Source organism: Bombus vosnesenskii, unplaced genomic scaffold (assembly GCF_011952255.1).
Source record: "Bombus vosnesenskii isolate JDL3184/JDL3185 unplaced genomic scaffold, Bvos_JDL3184-5_v1.1 scf7180000013285, whole genome shotgun sequence".
Lineage (NCBI taxonomy): Eukaryota > Metazoa > Arthropoda > Insecta > Hymenoptera > Apidae > Bombus > Bombus vosnesenskii.
In genome coordinates, this window is record NW_022882938.1 from 1,426,048 (window position 1) to 1,446,738 (window position 20,691).

A 20,691-nucleotide genomic window follows, 5' to 3' on the forward strand; every position below is an offset into this window, starting at 1 on the left:
GCTTCGATATTAATATGAAAGCTATTGAAGGTCCTATAGGAGAAATATCATAAGGAAAATATATTTAATTACAAAATCAAATGCAAAGATATACTTCTTGGTGTGGAATTGGTTAACGACATATTGAGTATAAAGATTGCTTTTCTATAAATGATTTCTTAAACATTTAAAATTCCAGAATGCTGTTAATAGATTATACAATATATTATTATCCGAGTACATGGAACTCGACATGCGCCAAACAAGTTACTATAATCAACGTGAAATCCATTATTGAGCAAACAATGTACCACTACATTAACAGATTCACCGACATTAACTTGCCTATAATCACATATTATCACAACGTCCCAGCGATATCCGGAATTATGCGACGATCAATACGGCGAAGACGTATTACTACGCGATCTCTCCTTGCATGCTAATACTTGTGCCATGAACATCGTGTAGATCCACGCGTTATGTACACTTTGCACAAAAGACGCGAGTACTATCGCGTGTTTCAGCTCGTCGTTCGAAGGAGCCAATAGGTCTCGTGGTTCTCAGCCAATACGATACTACTCAGTGTTGAACTCTGAGGTAAAACGATGAAATATTATAGCGTAGTATTAATATCGTTCTCCAACGGTGTGTCGTCGTTCTTATTGCGCCATGCCTCGAGTATTACACAGGATCTCTACGAAGAAGATAAACTTCTTGTATCGCTTTTTAGTGGACAGGTATTTTATCAATGTAACGCAAGAAATTAATGGAGAAGTTTAATGTGATGAACGTTATGGAGGAAATTGTTAAGAACGGCAATATTTCATATTTATTTAATTGAAAGAATGGATAACAACATAAACGCCAAATATCGTCGTTTTTTAATTATTTCTTTCACGACATTCGTTGCATGAAATTTTTCCGTACATTTCTTGCTTTATATGTTGATAAAACTGTTTACTATTGTTTAATTCCAAGAACGGATAATAATATCGATAGCTGCAATAAATAATTAAAGACTCTCCTTTTTGTATTTTGTGACATTTTTGATTATTTATACATTTTTTATTACACTTTGCTTATCCCGTCATTTCGTAAAAATAATAGGCTACTGTAACACGAAGTTTTCACCGTATAAATTCTTGCAATACAAACAATTATTTTTAATTAATACGAGTATAAATATTGCAGCTAAAAAATTTCAAACACCAAATATCGTTGCTACAAATTTTATACTTGTATGTATAATATCATTTGCCAATTTTATACTTCAAAATTCAAATAAAACGTAAAATATATGGTAACAACAGAGTACCGCCACTGGAAACACGATATACTGATACTGAGTATGAATTTCTCCAAAGACACCGTGTATACAGATCTGCGACTCTACTCCTCTCCCATCCATATTTATACCCATGAAACTGGGTCGCCATAGTTATCGTCGCAATGGTACCATGCAACATACAATTTTTCGATCGACGTAAAAATCCAAAGACCATAACCATACATTTCTGCCAGTCACTCCCATGTAGCAAGATCTTTAATTTTCATGGGTGGTTGGTCGCCGTATAAATACGAATTCGATTCGGCCATGGCTGTTTTGTTCCTTTAAATTCTAAATGTATCGCGTTAACAGCATGTGCAATTCGCATCGAGGTCGTCTTGCCATGGTCAATATATGGCCCCATTTCCGATGTTGTCGCGCAAGATCGGCACGATAATTTTCGTGGCTCGTTGGCTGTTGGTTTTCCGAGCGTTTAACCAACCACGCGATGGATCGTCGCCGCCGGAAGTCGATTATAACGTAACAATTTAGCCGGGGCCGACGCTGCAGTCGGCTAACAAATTTTCGAGAGGGTAGCGGCTGGGACGATGAACTTTCGCCATTAACGATCACGAGTATTGTTTCCAGCTTTTTCGTCGCTACCGTTTAAACGATCGGCGGGTGCATTCTGATGAAGTGCCGTTTGATGGTTTTCGATTCGAATTGTTCGCCGAGCGAAATAGGACGCGCGGTTGGAGGGACCGTGTTAAGTGGTATTTTTTTTTTTTTTGGTAATCCTAGGCTGAATGTGTCGTGTAATTAGCGTGAAATGTGTCTCTTGGTTTCTCTAATTAATGTTTATTACCTTGTTCTTCTTACAAAGGTAGCGACCGCTCTTTACTTTTAAAATATTTCTCCTTCTAATTGCTTTAGATAATAAATTGTTGACATGGAATGCTCCTTCAACGTTTCATCGATCAATGTTCTTTATCACGTTGTTCTTCTCACTAGAAATTAGCTAGCGATAGTTCCTTTTTTTAATTCTTTCGATTAATAATTCTAAAACAATACCAAACATCTAATGAATCTCTGATTGATTTCTTTATTCAATGTTTCATAATACTTTATTTTTCCTACAAATGCAGTAATAATTTTCAATTTCTCTTCCGTTAATTCTCAATATCTCTTTTATATTCTTCCAATTGATTCTTCTGTATTTTCTCCGACAGAATTGTTTCTTGTTATTACATTTATTATAACGTACATCGTTATAGCCACGAAGAGTAATTTCCTCTTTTACTTTTTTTTCAACTCGATCATAAGTTATATCATACAGCAATTAATAGATGTCGTACGAAGAAGATACGAAGGGAGCGTCCGCTAATTCGCGTAAATGACTTAACATTTTCCGGGACCAAGAAATCCTATCTACCCTTCCACGACTAAAGCCAATTAGTCGGTGTTTCTTTCGAAAACGTCCCACCCTAATCTGGTCTCGGGGTGTAGCGTCGAACAAGATCAACTTCCCGGCTTGTCCAAGCAACTTTTTCCTAATTGCATCGTGCTTATCGCGATACAGAGACGAGGACCGGTTCGCGAGCGGTGCCTAGGGCAATTTCGTCGCTAATTGAAATTTTTACCAGCGCCAGCGCCCCAATAGAAGGCCTGCAAAAATTGGATAACGTCTTTTCGTGAACTTTTCATCGTGATGCAGCGAGAAAAAAAAAAGAAGGAAGAAAAATGTTATAAATATTTGGTGAGAGAGCTTCGGGGAGCTTAGATGGTTCTTAAGGTAGATTTTATTCTAATTAAAGCGGGTTTAAAATTTCGAAGAATTCTCTTGCGCTGAATTTTAAGAATTCTTGCTGGATTCTTACAATTTCTTACGAGGGGAAAGAATTTTCATATGTCGTTCGTTATGTCACGGTGGATAGTGATATTTTACGATATTGTGGTACGTAATATATCGGAAATTCTTTGTTTCGGTATTCTCCAACAGTATTTTAATTATTCGATAGCTTACATCTTCTTATTTACTTTAGTCTTTGAAAGTAGTTTTTGACTATTGTTGGCCCAATAATTCTGCTTGGCTCGAGTATCTCTATTATTTCAAACAATAGTTACGATCTCGATGAAACAGCGGATTTTATATCTAAAATTTCCTGAAATATTATGGCTTCCGGTATAAGGATTATATGCAGAATGTATGGCGCAATATATCGAGAACAGGTGTGTAACGTGGACATAAGTGCGCATGTTTGAATTGAATCCCTAAACATTTTGTATTCAACGATAGCGGACGGATTTGCTCGAGCTACCATACAATCGACTTGCTTCAGTAGATAGATCCGCTTTTCTCGCTTAAGGGGTTAAGGAAAAATCTTTCTCTTGTCTGACCTTAAAGAAGAACTCTTTTAGACATCAAAGGAGCCTTTAGTGCCTTGGACCGTCTAACATTCGATTCACAGTTCGACTCACGTGTTAATTTCCTACAATTCTTATTTTAGGGAACAGGAAAGAGAAAGTGTTCGTTCCCCGCGGTTATTCAAAATATTAAATTTCCCTTGACAATCACAATGTTAAAAATAAAAGAATTTGATAAAGTAAACGAACCGAACAAATATTATAAATGAAACGTTGCATCAATGGAATATCGGTCGTTGATTCTAAAATGTTTCACCAATGGGTAGCATTTAATAAACAATGACTCAAGTTTTATTCATATTACAAATTATTTTCTTTAAAATTGGAATGTTGAAATTAAAAGTGAGAAAGCAGATAATCAGCAATCTGCGCATTTTATTATACGCTTTGGCACTGGAAATGTGTAAAGTTTAGTTTCTCGCTGATTTTACAACCGCGGTGTATCAGCTACGATAAATTCCACACCACGAAGAAACCTCTAAGACTGAGATTAATCGCCGGTTAATTAAGACACGTTGGAGGCAAGGATAATTTTATTAGGCAGCTAGCTATTGCCAGGGTTAATGCTACGGTGATATTGGCCGAGCTAGATACGCCGATGACAGCCGCAGCTTGATATACATCCCTGGCATTGTCGCGGAGAGACGCCAGACACCCTTCCGCGTGTAACACGCGCGCGCACACGCGTATATATCTATACAAGGTGCTCCGTAATTCATGTATAGTGTATAGTGCAAGGAAATAGCGACGGAGATACGATGGAGACGAAGATAAAAAAATAACAGAATTGCGTTGGAGGTTTGGAGAAAATTTTTGAAAAAATCAAGTTTGAAAACTTGTCAAGTATACGTGGATTTGTATAATTTCCAAGCAGACAGGAGTAGATAATTGATAATAAGTTATTTTATAGCGAAAGTAGATCGAAAATGGAGAATACAATTTTTTCGTTTAAAGCCTCATTTTCAAGAAAATTAACTTATTGATATTCCCACAAATAAAAATTGCTAGATAAAAGTAAAAAAAAATATCTTGTTAGGGATTGATCAATGACAAAATTCTCTGTATTTTTATAATTCTTTGTCCTTTTCTTTTGAGTTTTCTAATCGAATTTTATAAAATTTCGATAGTAACGATATCATCGATTATTTGAAACTTATCTCACAGAGCAAAGGCGTTACTTATGAGATGACACGATATTTCGAATCTGAATTTTCTCGAGAATGAAGCTTCCAAAGTAACTTGAGACGATATTTCGAATCTGAATTTTCTCGAGAATGAATCTTCCAATGTAACTTTGTTATTTCTGATTTTCGTCTTATTTCGAACTATAGAATCTCATTGACCCCGTTTGTACTACGAATTATGGGCCACCGTGTATATATGTTGTACGTGATGTTAATGCACGCTCACGTTACTGTGTGAACACCGGTTTGACCGTGGTTGAACTCTGTCGCGAACTACCGCGTCTCTGGATTCCACTTGCAAGGAGATATTGTCTCGCGACGTGTGTCAGCGTGTCGTTGCCTACCCACGCCTCGCTGTGACTCGATAAAATTATCCCGTTGACGAGTTACGTTAACGAGCGAGACGCGATACCGTGGATGGCGGTAATTCGGCGAGACGTTAGGGCTGCTTCAGACTGGCGTCGGTTTAAAGTGACGCCTGTGGGCTGGTTTTTGGCGTGTTTAGGACTAAGAACACGATTACGGGTTAAAGTTAAGGTGATACTCGGCAAGACGAGATAATTGCTCAGGAGATGTTAGTTTTAGAAATACCTTCTGGGGTTCAGGTAGTTTCCGATTTGTTGTTTAACACTAGAACTACCACACCAGTCAAAATGACTGTTTCTACAATTTTATAAACGTGCCAACCCTTGTTTAGAGATCATGGTCGCAGATGGATTAATAATACCAAAAATATACTACATAACATGGAATTCCTTCTGTAAGAAAGTAATAAATCAATAAATATAAATATATTCTATTATTAAATATTTTTTAAAGACCAATCATTTTGACTGGTTTTGGTAGAAATAGCTTCGTATTAACTACCGGTAGTTTTAGTGTTATTATTCTATTTATATATATTTGTTGATTAATATTCTCATTAATTCTTTGAGATGTATGTATTATTGAACTAAATCTGGAATATTGTAATAGGCAGTTGTGCATTCATGTCTGGTTTAGTTATTACAAAAAAAGCAGGATAATATAATATATAATTTTCACAGCTGATAAGTTCAAACTGAGAGCTGTTTCAAAAGCTAGTTGTTTCAGGCTTCATTAACAGGACACGAGTTATAATATTTCTTCTGAAGTACTTACGCGCGTTATATCTTTATCGCCAAGATTTCTTGTGTTTCTGACAACGGATACAACAAATAAAAGTACAATAACACAAGTAGAAGAATATTATAATCACATTGCGAACGTTCGTTCTAAATTAAAATTTCATGCATACTTGAGAGAATAATGAAGAGTGGGATCCCCTTTAAAAAGTTGACATCAAAGTATTATAGCATTAAATTCCACGTAAAAGAGAAAATCATCTTCATTGCCATCGAATCGTTAGGGAAATATGAAAATTGCTGTCGATTCGTTCGATCAGTCGCATCAAAGAAGTATCAAAAAGCTTGGAAGACCTCATTGCAGCTGTTCGTCCATTAGAAATTGAAAATGGAGAAAAAATTCCAGGACCTGCTTTCGTATTCACCGTACTCTCTTTTTGCTCGTTCGATCGCCAACGACTCGTTAGGCGTGAAAGACGAAAAACGGCATATTGATCGACGTGGTATGTTAACTCGTCGACTGACTCTCGCAATTGAGTCTTTGAGAAGTTAAAGTGATCAACTATATCGTTTAATTAACGTCGAATTTTTCTAAAGGTTACTAAGGCTCATTCCTATAAGTTTGTTTTCGTTGAAATGATTTTTCAAATAATTTCTAAATTTTCTCGTTCACTGACAATATTTCTTTTATTTAACGGGAACCGCATATGTGGCGAAATATTAATATCATTTACTAATGAAATTTCTATTAAGAAGATTCTATGCGAATCCTGTTGAAAATTATGTTCTCTCAAAGATCAGGATTCACGTAAATCCAAGCGATTCTTTCATCAGCAATCGGGAAACGTAGGAAGCACGTCGGAACGTAAAAAATTCGATGGCGAATTAATCTCTTCCTATACTCTCCTCGTTTCGCCAACCAATCTCCTATTCGCCAAAGCCGAAAAAGAAACAAACAATCGAAGCATCGAAACAATGCAGAATCCACATCGCATTGATCGAAATCTCCTGTGAAACAAAAGGTTAAAAAAAATCAAGGAAGAGGAACTCGATGAACTGACTCCGGTGCAGTCGAAAAAGCGTTAATGGGTTAAACTAATTTCACGCGCCATTTCGATCGTTGGAAAACAAACGGGCATCGTTAAAACAAACCATGTCCAACTTCCACCAAAAAAAGACAAAAAAAAAATAGAGAACTGTAACGAAGAAAAAAAGTAAAAGCAATAAAAAAAAAAAAAAGAAAATTCGGAAAACAGAAAACCGGAACAGAATACAAGATCTCAATTCGCTGTACACGAGAAACAACTTGTTCGATTCTTTCTTTTTTCCATCGAACGACGACCACGTTGGTGCGTTACGCGTTACCCTATCGCGATTTGAATCGGTGTTCGAGTTTAATCGAACGCGTGTATAGGGTTTCCGGCTTCGATATAGCTTGCAAGCTTCGGGAAATTTTCAACTGACCTGCCGGGGGATTGACTTGGCGTTTCGGTATCGGCGAATAATTCGCGATCGATCTACGGGGCGAAACGAACGGAGCTACCTCGTCAAATTTTTCCCGCCGCTCGAAATTTCCAATTAAACGCGCTCGAACGCTCCCGCTGCGCTGGCTGCTGGCCTCTCCGGGGGTTAGTTCACGCGAAATTCACGGAATGCATAAACGGCGACGCGTCGATTTCCGTTCAGGCGATCGGTCCCGCGGCGTTTCCTACGACCGGCACAATCGCAAGCCGAAAGAATTTCGATTTTCCACCACGGTTTTCGCACTCGTGATTGTACTACCGTTTCAATTAGTCTTTCACGGTTGCGATTTTGGCGCCTGAAATATACCATAAATTTTTAGCGACCGATGTGCAACGCCAATTGTCTTCTCATGATTATGAGATCATTTCAGGGCGTTTGCGCAAATGTTTTCTTCATTTTTGTGACTCATGTTTTTAGTTATCGAACGACTTGAGACGATACGGTTTTATATTGGGCTGGCAACTAAGTGATTGCGGATTTCGTTAAACCACCTAATGACGAAATACGCAATCACTTAGTTGTCAATCCAATATCTCTATTGTTGATTTTCTTAGGTCAGGCTTTCGTTCGAATTTGAAAGCGTCGTTTCGTGAAGATCGAGGATCAGGTTATTTTATCGTTTGTAGAATTTGATTGCTTTTATTATCAATAGATCGTGAATTTTTCTGCATCTTTTTGCAGTTTATATTGTTAGATATAGATGCAACATTGGAAGATTACATTTTCTAATATGTACCTAAATATTCTTTGCATACTTAATTAAATAATATGAAGAAAATGCATAAGTATATGTAATGATGATTCCATCTCAAGTTCTACAATTATTTCTGAAACATCGTGCCGAAGAACGGAGAAAATCAGCTTGGGGTACAAACACTATTTCATTATCTTACAGGACCTCGAACGTTGTCTTGGAAATGTATAAATTCGCCACTTTGCTCAATTACAGATGGAATAATCTTAAAATCCAATTAGGAGCGAGTCGCGTTTTCAAGAAAATTTGAATTTCCATAATTTATAAACTCACCTTGATAATAATTTGCACGAATATCACAAAGCAGGTAGAATAAAAGTAAATGTAGGAAGAAATCTACTTTTTACTAGAATAGCCATATGTATGTATAAAGTTTGTCAAAGGAAATCAATTTAAGATTCTCTTATCTAGGAAAATTTTCTAATCATAGTCTGTCAGAAAAAAATTATTATTGACTTTATTAACGATAAAAAACGAATGTATAATTAAAAAATTCAGTATACCCACGTACATCTAGTAAAATAATCGCAAATTTTCTCGGCGGACTATTCAATTTGTTCATACGATTTTCCCGCATTTAGCAAATTCTTGGAACCGCGAGAGACGACACGCGATGAGAGTGTTTTTGAAAAATTCGTTGATTCAACGGTCCATATCGAAAATTGAATGAAATCAAGTCCCGTCGGATAGTTTGTAAGCGATCTAGTGAAACGGAGCGACCGCAATTTTGCGATCGGGTAACAATTCAATTAAATTCGAGGGAGCCAGGTCGCCGCCGCCGCTGCCACTTCCGCCACGGGACACATCCGGAAAATTTCGTCGATGCAAAATTTGTCGAGCCGGCTCGGTATAAATGTGCACGCGATCTCGCGACGTGTTTCGAATCGATCATCGTCGATCGGCTGAATTAAATGAATGCTGCACGTTATTTTAATTCAAACGGTAATTCCTTAATGTAATTACACGATCCCGATGATCGATCGGCCTTTGTTTAGTGGAACGATAACTGATTCCGTGTTTGCTTCTTTTGTACCGTTGTAAATTGCCTTTCGATTGGAATTTCAAATGACATTATCTCTGTCTGTAATTTCTTTTTCCATTTCACTCGTATTTACCGTTGCTTACGCTTTCAGAAGAATATGTGTCGTATATGTTTCTTTTATACTGTTACGCGTAATTGATTCTCGATTGAAGGTTCACTATATCGTCTTGTGTATTTGTGATGCTATAATTCGAATCCTATTAAATTTTGGTTACAATTTCAATATGTTGTTACGTGTATTTGTCATTTGCTACGTGTCATTTATACTTTCAGTCGTATTGGTTTTTCATTACGCATTCGAAAGAATAATCTGCATATTTATATTTGTTTATTCGCACGTTTCTTCCTTATTCTATATGAATTACTTTACGATTGGAATTTCGGTATATATATGTAATTTTATTGTAGGTATTATTATGTGTATTTTAAAAGTTCGTCTAATTAGGTATTAATCACTCGCGCTGGCAACTTTGACTAGCGTCACTCGAAAGGAGAAGGCTCGCAAGAAACTTACGCAAAGAATTTTACACAGACGTGAACACTAATTTATTAAACACTTGATTCTTTCAATTAGGACGTTAAAATTCATAAAGCAAAAGAAGAATTTATCTTATCTATATTCGTATCCCTCTAATTATCCTCAAACTTTTTTAATTTGCAAGTTTCATCTTGGAATCAAAACGATTTTCCGAAAGTCTTCTGTTAGCATTTTATTTAACATTTGTAAAGCTGTGACATTTCATCCTATTTGTATTTTTATTTTTATTCCAAAAATCTGTGAATATTGTCATATTTTGCTTTCATTTTCTATGTCTCCATATCCATTCTTTAAATGTAAGATTAATTTCACAATCCTCATTGCCACTTTCTTCCTCATCGTCAGACATCATTCTACACCGCTTCCGTAATGGGAAAACAATTTCATTGCAATCGCTATCGTTATCTCCGCTATCTATTGCAAGTAGTCGTTTTCTTTTGATACTTGTCGAAATAATATCACTAGGTTCGCTGTCGCTTTTTATTCTACGATATAGGTTGAAATTATGAAAATAAACGAAATTTATTGTTTGATTTGCTTGCGTTATAAAAAAATATATTGCAACTATATCGATGACTCCAGGGAACCAGGTGCAATTTGAAACTGTACCTCGACAAATAATCTCAGTCGACGTTGTTTTTATTTCTGCGACAACCGCTTACCAACGTGTGGGGCACGAGTTGGCGAATTTGAAACGAAAATATTTCGTCTTTGCCGCGCTAATGGTTAACTGAAATTTCATTTGAATAAATGGAAATCAGACGAAAGAAGCTCTGCTATAGAAGATACGATGGCGCAAAAAATTCTATCTAAAATACCTGCCAACTATAAAAACTCTATTTCCGTCTAAAATGATAGAGTTCAATAACAAGATTCGAACTGGGCGAAGTATCACTGAACGATCACTAATTCGCTACGAGCTATAAGCGATAAAAATCCTATTCCAATAATTCTCGTATCGTTACCCCGATCGTCGTATTATTCAGATGAAAACTGTTTCGTTCCATTGCTGACATCGTTTCGAAGATAAAGATCCAATCGCCTCTCCAATGTTCCCTCCCACTTTCCAGCCATAATAATCGATAATCATAGGCGAATTAGGTCATCGTACCAGGGAAATCTCGACTGAACAGAGACGTCCCAGGCAAATTTCGACGAGAGCGCCCGATTTAAGGCTCCCGTGGGAATCGTGTCGCGTTTAATTGCAGCTTTTTAACGGAGGAATGTCGGCAGCTCGATTGTCGCTTCTGATAAGGATATCGTTGAAACAGAGTTTCGGGAAAACGTTCAGAGCTCTGACCGAACGGTAAACGACTCGTTTCACACGAACCCGAACGAAACTCGCTCGAAGCGAGTATTAATCGTCCCGTTTCGTAGCTCGCGTGCCTTCAACAATATCAATTCGAGCGAATTGACGCGTATTAGAAAATGTTTATAGGACGTAATCATGGTATAATCAGTTAGGCAACGATTCTATGTAAAAATATAAGTGGAAAATAAAGAGTAAGATTTTTTCATATGGCGTTGTTTTCGATAAAATTTCAATTGAAAATTTGTTTAGCGCGTGTGAATTTGGCTAGTTGAAATGTATGTGCGTGCGAAAATAAGTTAAAAATGTAGAAAAAATTTTTTTAAGAAAATAAACTTTGAACATGTTTTGTTAAGAATTGACTTGGTAAACGTATATTGGATACAATTTTTTTGAAAACAAAGAGTCCCATGGGAAGGTTTCATCTTGTATTTTCAACATATTTCTCTACATTGAACGGCGATCTTGTCGACTGTACTATGATTATTAAGATAACTTGCGTAGACATAGTTGGACGTTGGTTTCGATTGTTTATAATTGTCGTCTTTTACCGTGAATTTTCACCGTGACATTCGATGGAAGAGATCTCGCGTTACGTTTCATTATTGTTTTTCTCTCTCTTCTCCCTTTTTTCCAATATCGAGATGAAAATGTGCAGATTGTTTCTGAAAGGTCCTCCGAAGCTCTTTGGAGGACACTACATCGTGTCACGCTCGAACGTTTTTGATATAAGCGATGGAAATGGAATAAAAATCGCGATACGCAATCGCTCTGGGTGTCAGAACGCCGTTGCTCCGAAGAGGTTCGAGTTTGCATACGGAGGTACTCCGGCGGTAATTTTCGGAAAAATCTAGTAGCTGAATCTTTTATCAATTTTTTGAGGTAATTTATAAAAAGAAAAATTTATTCTTAATAATATTCATTTTTCTATTGCATCAAGATTTACCGGTAAAAACCCTTTACCGTACAGACGAAAAGATACGATCGTACAGTGTCGTTGTAGGATAATGAAAATACAAGTACGTTCCTTTTGAAACTAGCACGCGAAAAAAAAAAAAAAAAAGAATTCACAGATTCGTAGAATTTATTGACATTAAAAATATACGATTGTCGCAGGTAAACTAGCCATGGAGAAACCAATGCTCTCTCGGACGTAATAGGCAGCATAATGTGCATTGACACTGACTAAAATGCGATTAGTCCAAAAGAAGATACAATCTCGCAACAGAAACAAATACATGTTATACTTAAGAGCCATAGTTTCTCGAATACAGTGGCGTCCAAATATTAATAACAATTACTATATTTTGGATATTTTATGCATACTATGTATATATCAATCATCTATCTATCTATATCTATCGACCATCCATGTACATAATTTTACATTTAAACTTTCCATAAATGCATAAAAATCTATAGTCTACTCATAATGTAATACGAACGTACGTAAACATACTTATACCATCCGCCAAGAATAGTTTAGAGTCGACCGGAAACAACGAGAAGCTTGGAAGGCGTTCGAGTTGCGGACTCCGGTACGAGCCACGTAGAACAGATTCCTTGGAAAGTTGCGGGCAACGACGCGTTCCCGTTTAATATCCAGCAAACCGTCCGAGTTCCGATCGGAATTTCGTGTCGGAAAGTTTCACGCGTGACTTCGCGAAACGATCGGAAGCGTTCGACTTTGCACGCTAATACCGACCGCCATATACCTCCAACTTATCTTTTGATCGTTCTGTGAAATTTCCTTCTGGATATCAAACGATCCGCCTCCTTCTTCGTCTATCGATCTTCTTACGATCGAACTGTCAACGAGAATTCGCCGAACAGATCCTTTGATAAAGGGATTCGGAGGATTCTTGACGAAATTCGAAGATCGTCGCGGAAAGGAGAAAGGATCTTTTCTCGGGAATTCTTCCCGAGGTTTTAGGAGGTTAAACGCTCGATAACAGATCGTCGAAAGGATATCTCGTTGAGTCAAGCAGATGACGCGGAAATAGGCAATATTTAAATAGCATTCTTTGTGGACGTCCCCTTACGAAGCCTTCTTTTTACACGATTTTTTGAATAGCCCTTTTTCTATGTTTCTTTCTTTTTTTTTTTTGCAGCATCACGAGATCTTTGTCCGTGAAGTTTTGCTTTCCCATTTAGGCTATTTTTCAAGTTTTTCTTTTGTGGAGGTTTCTTCGTTTTTTAAGCCTATTTTTTGAACGGTGTACCTATGTTTACTTTTGGAGAACGACGGAGCTTTTTCCTCCGTAGAGTTTCATTTTTTGCGTTTAGAAAATTGTAGCTTTGTTTCGCGAAGATTCTGTCTGGTCTATTTTGTATTTGTTCTTAGAAAACGAAACTTTTTCCGTGGAGCTTCCTCTTTTTTCACGTGATTTTTTGAACAATGCTTTTGGTGTCTATTTTTGGAGAATGATGAAACCTTTTCCTATAAAGCGTCGTTTTTCGTTCTACATAGGTCGTTTTTTGTTTTTAGAGGATGATGGAACTTGTTTTGTTAAGCTTCGTTCGTTTATTTACGACATATTTTGAATAGTGTCTTTTTATTTTTATTGATAAAAGAGTAGAATCTTTTTACGAAGAATATTCCTTTAAGTGATTTCTTGAATAGAATGATAATTACGTAGCAAATAATCGGATCTAATGTATCCTTCTAAATATTTTTGAATAGTATATTTTTGCGGATATTTTCCGAGGAAAAGTAAAACCGTTTGATGAAATACATCGTTGTATCCACGACATTTTAAAGATATTTCTTCGTAAATATTGCATTAGCAGAAGATAAAATATTTCTGCAAAATGTTTTTATGATTTTTATACGACGTTTATTACGAATACATTTTTGAAAATAATTGCAAAAAGCTCATCTCAACATTTATTTTACACAAGTTCGAGCAGGTTTCACGAACGTACTAACAGAAATAGCGTAGTTCTTTCTTTATTCCTTTCCAATAAACGTCGAACGACTTGCCATAACTTTTGCCAACCAGACAACAATAAAAACAGAAAATTCGATAGAATCGAGAATGAAATGTGATTTTTGATTCGGCTGTAAATAAAGTTCCGTTGTAAATAGATGTACGCCTGATTAAATTTTTACTGAGAAGCTTACCCGGTTTTTCCTGCGAAAAACGCTAAAAACTTTGCAGATTCCTTTACAATGCGTAAAAACATGTTCGATCGAATTTACAAAACATCGTGCAATTCGTATCAAATGCGTTTGCCATTTTCTGGCTTTGCGAAACGTCACGCATTTTATCATTCGATTCATTCCCAATTCGTTCACGTTCAATTCAATCGTTACCATATTTTTTATTAACATAATTAAAGAAATGAAAGAGAAACGGGAAATTCGATGGAACCGAGGATGAAGTGTGGCTATTGATTCGGGTGCAAATGAAGTTCCCTTGTAAATAGATCTACGCCTGATTAAATTTCTACCGGAACGCTTCCCAGGTCCCCTGGGAAAAAACACTACAAACTGTGCAGATTCGTTTACAAGCCGCAATAATATGTTCGATCGAATTTACAAAACATCGTGCAATTCCTATCAAATGTGAAATCCGTTTGCCATTTTCTGGCTTTTCGAAATGTCACGCTTTTTATCGTATTGTTCCTCTTATAAATGTTATGTAGAGTTTCAGATATTTTCGATCAGTCAAATGGAAATACGTTTGATAGCTACACGCGGTTTCGCAAATATGCATAGTATTTGCAAAGTTGCTCGAGGCTTGACTAAATATTTTTTATTCGGTTGGCTCCATGCCAAAAACGCGCAAGTTCTCCGGGCAATTCTTCTTTTTTTTTTTCGAAATTATTCCCTGGATGATTCCGAATCGGATCGCGGTCGATCGTTCTGCTTTTTGGAAATACGTTGTTCGTGCGTTTCAATTTTTCGGTGTGGCTGAAATGTGACAAAGCTACCGACGTAAATAAAACCACCGTTTTCTACGTTCGAAGATTTTTCATTCGTTAGTTTATAGTTATATTATATTATAGTTACAGCAACAATAAGTAATTGTCAAGTAATTAAATAATAATAGAAATGTATCGAAACTAGAGTAGACGCGCGAAAAACTTCGGTTAATTCGAACTTTCAACTTAGGAAACGTACGAAAGGACGCAAAAACGTAAATTTTCGTGTTGGTTTACTGAAAGGAGCGACGCGGCATCGCGTTCTTCGTGGTGTTCTTAGCGGTTATGCGGGGAAGATCGGTTGCAATGGAGTCACATGGCGGGCATCCCACTCGCACGGAATCTGCCTGAAGCCACTCCAAACACGCGGCTGCACGCGCGTTCTCCGAATCTGTCGGAGAGTCAGCGTGAACGTCCAGAAAATTTGCGTGTTACGCGAAGCTGCCACGCGAGAAATGTAAACATTAAAGCGTACGTGATGAAAGAAGGGGTTCGTGTAACTTGGCTTGTTCCTTTAACGTCAGACACAGCTGGCAAACTTTCGTGTTCATAATGGATTTCAGATTAATTTCCGCGTATTTCAATGTTTGGATTAAATTGCAGTAATAATAGTATTGAATCAGATTGTTTAAACGCTCGTAGTATATTTCATGTTTGGATTAAATTGTAGTAATCATGGTATTCAATGTGACGATTTAAATGGTCGTAGTGTGTTTCGTGTTTGGATTACATTGTAATAATCGTAGTATGAAATGTGATTGTTTAAATGCCCGTATCGCAATTTCTATTATTCTCTGTTATTAAAAATAATACCCGTAACGAATATAATGATCTTTCTGTTCTGATCATTTTTCTATTTGAAGGTTAATTAATTCGCGAATAATACATCCCTAAGCTACTAAAACGTTACGACAATGAATTTCTCCAGGAAATCAATAATTCGTCGTTTTCAGGATAATTAGGAGGAACGTTCACTCCATTAGAATGGAGTTTCGTAAAGTCCATTGTGATAACTAGTTATTAATGCGGGCATTTCGATTCCCTCGGCCTCGCCTTCGTGGGATGTAACTGACAGCAACAATCGTTATTCGAAGGAAATTTTGGCGAATGTTAGTCGAATGGTTGGCACGTGACTCGATTGCGATTAGAGAGTTTGAATGACTGTCGAACGCACGCGTATACGACTGCGAGACCGTAAAAGCTTCGCGAATCCAGCCACCGTTTGCGATTTTCCTTCCTTTTTTAGAAACGAAACTTTTCCACCATTTTATCGTCAACGGTCTGTTATACTATTTTTCAGATAGAAAATTTGATCTAATTTTACGATGAATATATTTCACATTTTTACGAAAACTATTCCAACTCTAGATTTAAAGATAGAAAACTGATTTTCTATCTTTTTAAATAAAGGCAAATCTTCATCTTTCAATTTTATGTTCTTTAAGGATGAAATATTTCGATAAAATTGCAGCCAGATATCCTGACTTCGTTTTAAAATTCTTTTCCTATAATTTGGTTATTTCTATTACAAATACGTCCGTTTCAAACAATTGCAAATTTCAACAGTTTCAACTTTAAAAGCGCCCATATCTTCTTTCACGATTTTCCAATCGAAAACATATCGTAGAACACAAAGAAATGAAACAGGAACAAAACAAAAATTCGAAAATTTCGATTGCTTTCAACGTTTTCAAATTGCAAACCCTTTGATATTTTCTACTATAGCTCCCTACGCGTAAATATTTTTCAAGATACGAGGCAATACAACAAAATATCACGAAATAAAGATAGAAGCGAAACAAAAATTCAAAAACTTTTCACTATTTCTCACGTTTCCGTAACTTAAAAATCCGAGCATTCTCTTGCCCGCTAATCCATCCAAATATGACAAATAGAACGCTGTTAAAATACAAAAAGACTAAAAGCTGAACTAAAAAGCCAAGAACTGGCGTTCTCGAAGTTATCAAATCCAACGATCACAATATCTTTTCTTTAACTGCGGAAGATACATTATCTTGCACAAAGAAGCGTGATGAAACAGTAGAGAAGAATTGAACGTAACTTGAAAGAAGTTTAATCGTTCCCAACGGCTTCAAATTTATAAAACAACCAATATCCTCCTTCTCTTTCTTCCACCTGGCGATAGACCGCGAAGAGAAGAAACAGCACGCTGGAAGAAGAGGATGAAAATAACGTCATCCATTTTGCCGAAAAGTAATTACACGGTGGCCGGATTAAAAATGAAAGGGACAGCTCTAGCCTCGGAAATATTGCAGCCGTGCGAACGAAATCGTCGCGCGTTTCTAGGACGAATCCCCCCGGACTGCCTCGAGAAATGAACGAAGAAAGTGAAAGGACGAAGCAAACGAAAGTGAAAGGAATAAATAGAAAGAAGGTAAGAGAGAGCATGAGGAAGGTGAAAGAAAAAGGTAGGGTGGAAGAAAGCTGCGGTCCAGCAGCCACGTTCGTAACGTTTTTCGTCCGGGCCCACGGGTTCTCTTATTTCGCCGTTGCCCTCGAAATGGCCAAGGCATCGGTATCGAGTCGGGCAACGCGCCAAATCACACCCCGGGGAAGATAAAAACGAGCGACGAGAGAAGAAGGGTTTGGGAATTATTGGGAGTGCCGGAGGCTCGGTGGAGAAGGCGCGAAAGGGGGAATCTTTTTTATATTCTTGCTCGGGCTTTTGTCTGGGCGAAGCCCCGAAAAAAATCGACCGGGACGTGCCGCGAATACGGTATCCACCATTCGATTATCGTATCCGGCGGCCATTCGAATTTCGAGCAAACCTTTTTCCGTCGTCTCTTTTTTTATTGTCCTTTTTCTTCCTTTCGTTTTAATGTCTTTTCGTTGCACGTAATTAACGGAGGAAGATATAATTAGAAGATTCGTCGGAAGGTATGGAATATGGTGATCAGGCAATGGAGTTTGATAACTAATTATATGATAATTGATCGATAGGGCTTGTTGAAACCACGTGATTTCCTTCTATTTCGATCTTTTGTATTGCATTGTGATTACAGAAGGAGGATTTCGAAGTACCTTCCAAATGGTAATTAAAGGATAATGAGATGGTAATTAGGTAACGACGGGGGTTAAGACGATGTTCTTTCTTTCGCTATGTTCTGCTTTGACTTCTTTCATTGTGTAATTGATACAACGTGATGATATAAATCGAAGAACTCGTTGTAGAAGATATCGTTGAAATTGCCTGTGTTTTTTACCATTTAAGTAAAGTTATATTACACAGACTGTTACGAAACGGCGACTAAATACTGTGAATGGAACAAAGAGCATGAGAAAATTTCAGTTTCCTTCAATTTCGAAATAACGAACAAGCCCTGTTCTTCCAGCAAAATTCCACTTTTAATCGGAGATAGCTTTCAATGCTTTTCCCATGGCTAAATACACTATACGGCAAGTAGCGAGCAAGAAGATAAGAGTACCAACAAGAATACAGGATAAGTTTTCAAAGACAAGATTACGAGGCTTCGAACGAGTCGTAGAAAATATAGAAGGTTAGCGGAACGAGCTCTTTTCACGGTAGACGATTGCTGGGCGTAAAATTATATCGGGCTATTTCTAAGAGTATCGTCCAATAGAGGGGAATAACCGATAATCCTTGGGTCGAATCCCGTACCGAGCTTACCACTGTATAATTGCCCGGCCCGGATTCAACGAAAATTTACGGATACGCATTCACCATTTAACGTCCCTCTCGATGCTGCTTAATAACCTGCTATTAAATCTTCCGATTATACCAGTCTAGTTATCACGCACCACGCTGATCAAAGATTTTACAGTCCAGTTACTATAGTGACGCGTGTTTGCCTCGCTAATGAACGACTTTCTTTTATCAAGCAACGGAATTATCCACGATTAGTAATGTCGTATAGACAGTCGTTAGCGATTTCGCGGCTACAAATGTCTACAAATTAAACGTTATGGGCTAACAAAGAAAAAGAAAGAAAAAGAAGAAACATATTGGACTATCGTTTCCTAGAGTCTTCGCCAACATTGCGTGTTTATTAAATAATTCTTGTGTAAACTTTCTGGAAATTTCGTTTGTAACTTTTGAAACACACCTACAATACAGGAAGTTGAATGAAACTTTCGGTATTGACAATTGTTGGAAACTCGTGGACCAATTCTAAGAAACATAAAATTTCAAATTTCGAAATATACCAATTTCTTCACGCCACGCGAATTTCAGTGCGCGAAGTCATTTTCGAAGTCTACATTGCAAGACAGAATCTTCAAGTAAAATAAATAAAATATTCTCAATAATTGACAGTAGGCGGAAGTACAATAGTATCGAGTTCAAAGCTCGAGGCGCATGACCAATAAGGAAGTTAATCACCGACATGATATACCATATAGTTGCTCGTATGGTCGTCTAACGATGTTCTAAAAGTGTATGTTTCGCGAAGAGACGATCGTCGTCGTTTCGTGTGGCATAACCGGCGTGTAACGAGCTCGTTAAACATCCTCGAGCATAACCAAACCCGTGGGCTAATCACAGTTGTAAAACTCACTTTCTCAGAGTGGCCAGACGTTCTTCCTGTGCTTTAATGTAGCCGTTTAGCGTGTCGATGAGTACCGCCTCCGTCTCAAGCAGCTCTTCCATATCCGCTAACGCGGTGTAAAGCTCTGCGACGCAGCCATTTTGCAACCACGTGCCCGTAATCGAAATTAGAACGACCACAGCGATTATATTCGACGACATCCTTCCGTTTCTTATTCCCTTTTGGTATTCTGCAATCATAAAACAACGACAAACATAGAGATAAAATGAATAAAAATAAAAAGAATATACAGTGACTTGCGAAAAGTATATTGCTTACTTTCGTCGAATTTTTTTTATAAATTGTTATGCGCGTTATACGAAATTTTGTGATATGTCGTTAGCTTTGTAACGAGATTATGATGATTTTGATAGTAAAATTTGAAACCAGCCTGGAAAGATATTTAGTAGTTAGAAGACGCTTATTGCAAACGGTATACTCAGTGAAAAATTAATATATATGGTGAACAGAAGTCTTAATCGTCTTAATTGCGACTTATTAAATATAGTAAATGATTGATTCCTGAAACCTTTTGGTGACATCTTCGACGTGTATGCTTAAGAACAAGTATCTTTCAACTTTAATGTATGCACGTTTTCACATTCAATTGAAACGTTACCAATATAATCACTAGATTGCGGATTTCTATCCAACTACATATTTTTATTAACATAACTATAGAAATGGGAGCTACGTAAAGGTTTATTTCACTCATTAAATCTTATATCATAACAAGTACTTCGTTTCTAATAGTTTTTATATTCTTGCATATTATGTGCATCTCATGGATTTTTTCACCATTTGATTTCCCATAAATACGAAAAGTTCCAAATGTTGTCTATAACGTATACGTAAAAAGTTTGTAGTGTTGGAATACTTTCGTGAGCCACTATATCTACAAATCGGTAATCTTTGTCTACAAATCGGAAGCGGATTACTCTCGCCCCTGCGCTGCCTGCCAGCTTTTCCACCACGCACAGTAGAGTGGGACACTAGAAGGATGGCGACGCGAAGGGAGAAGCGTGTAATCGAAGCAGCATCGGCGATTCGTTTGGCCGATTAATCGTCGCGG

General features: G+C 37.2%; 1 protein-coding gene across 3 annotated transcripts in view; it reads right to left on the reverse strand.

Annotated features, from left to right (window-relative positions):
• Positions 1-20,691, reverse strand: part of LOC117232120 (prolyl 4-hydroxylase subunit alpha-1) — a 222,372-nt gene that overhangs the window by 35,141 nt on the left and 166,540 nt on the right. For all 3 annotated transcript variants that reach the window (XM_033491284.1, XM_033491286.1, XM_033491285.1), the window contains one exon: positions 19,590-19,809. In XM_033491284.1, coding sequence (XP_033347175.1) covers positions 19,590-19,809 — 220 coding nt within the window. The remainder of the gene's footprint in view (positions 1-19,589; positions 19,810-20,691) is intronic.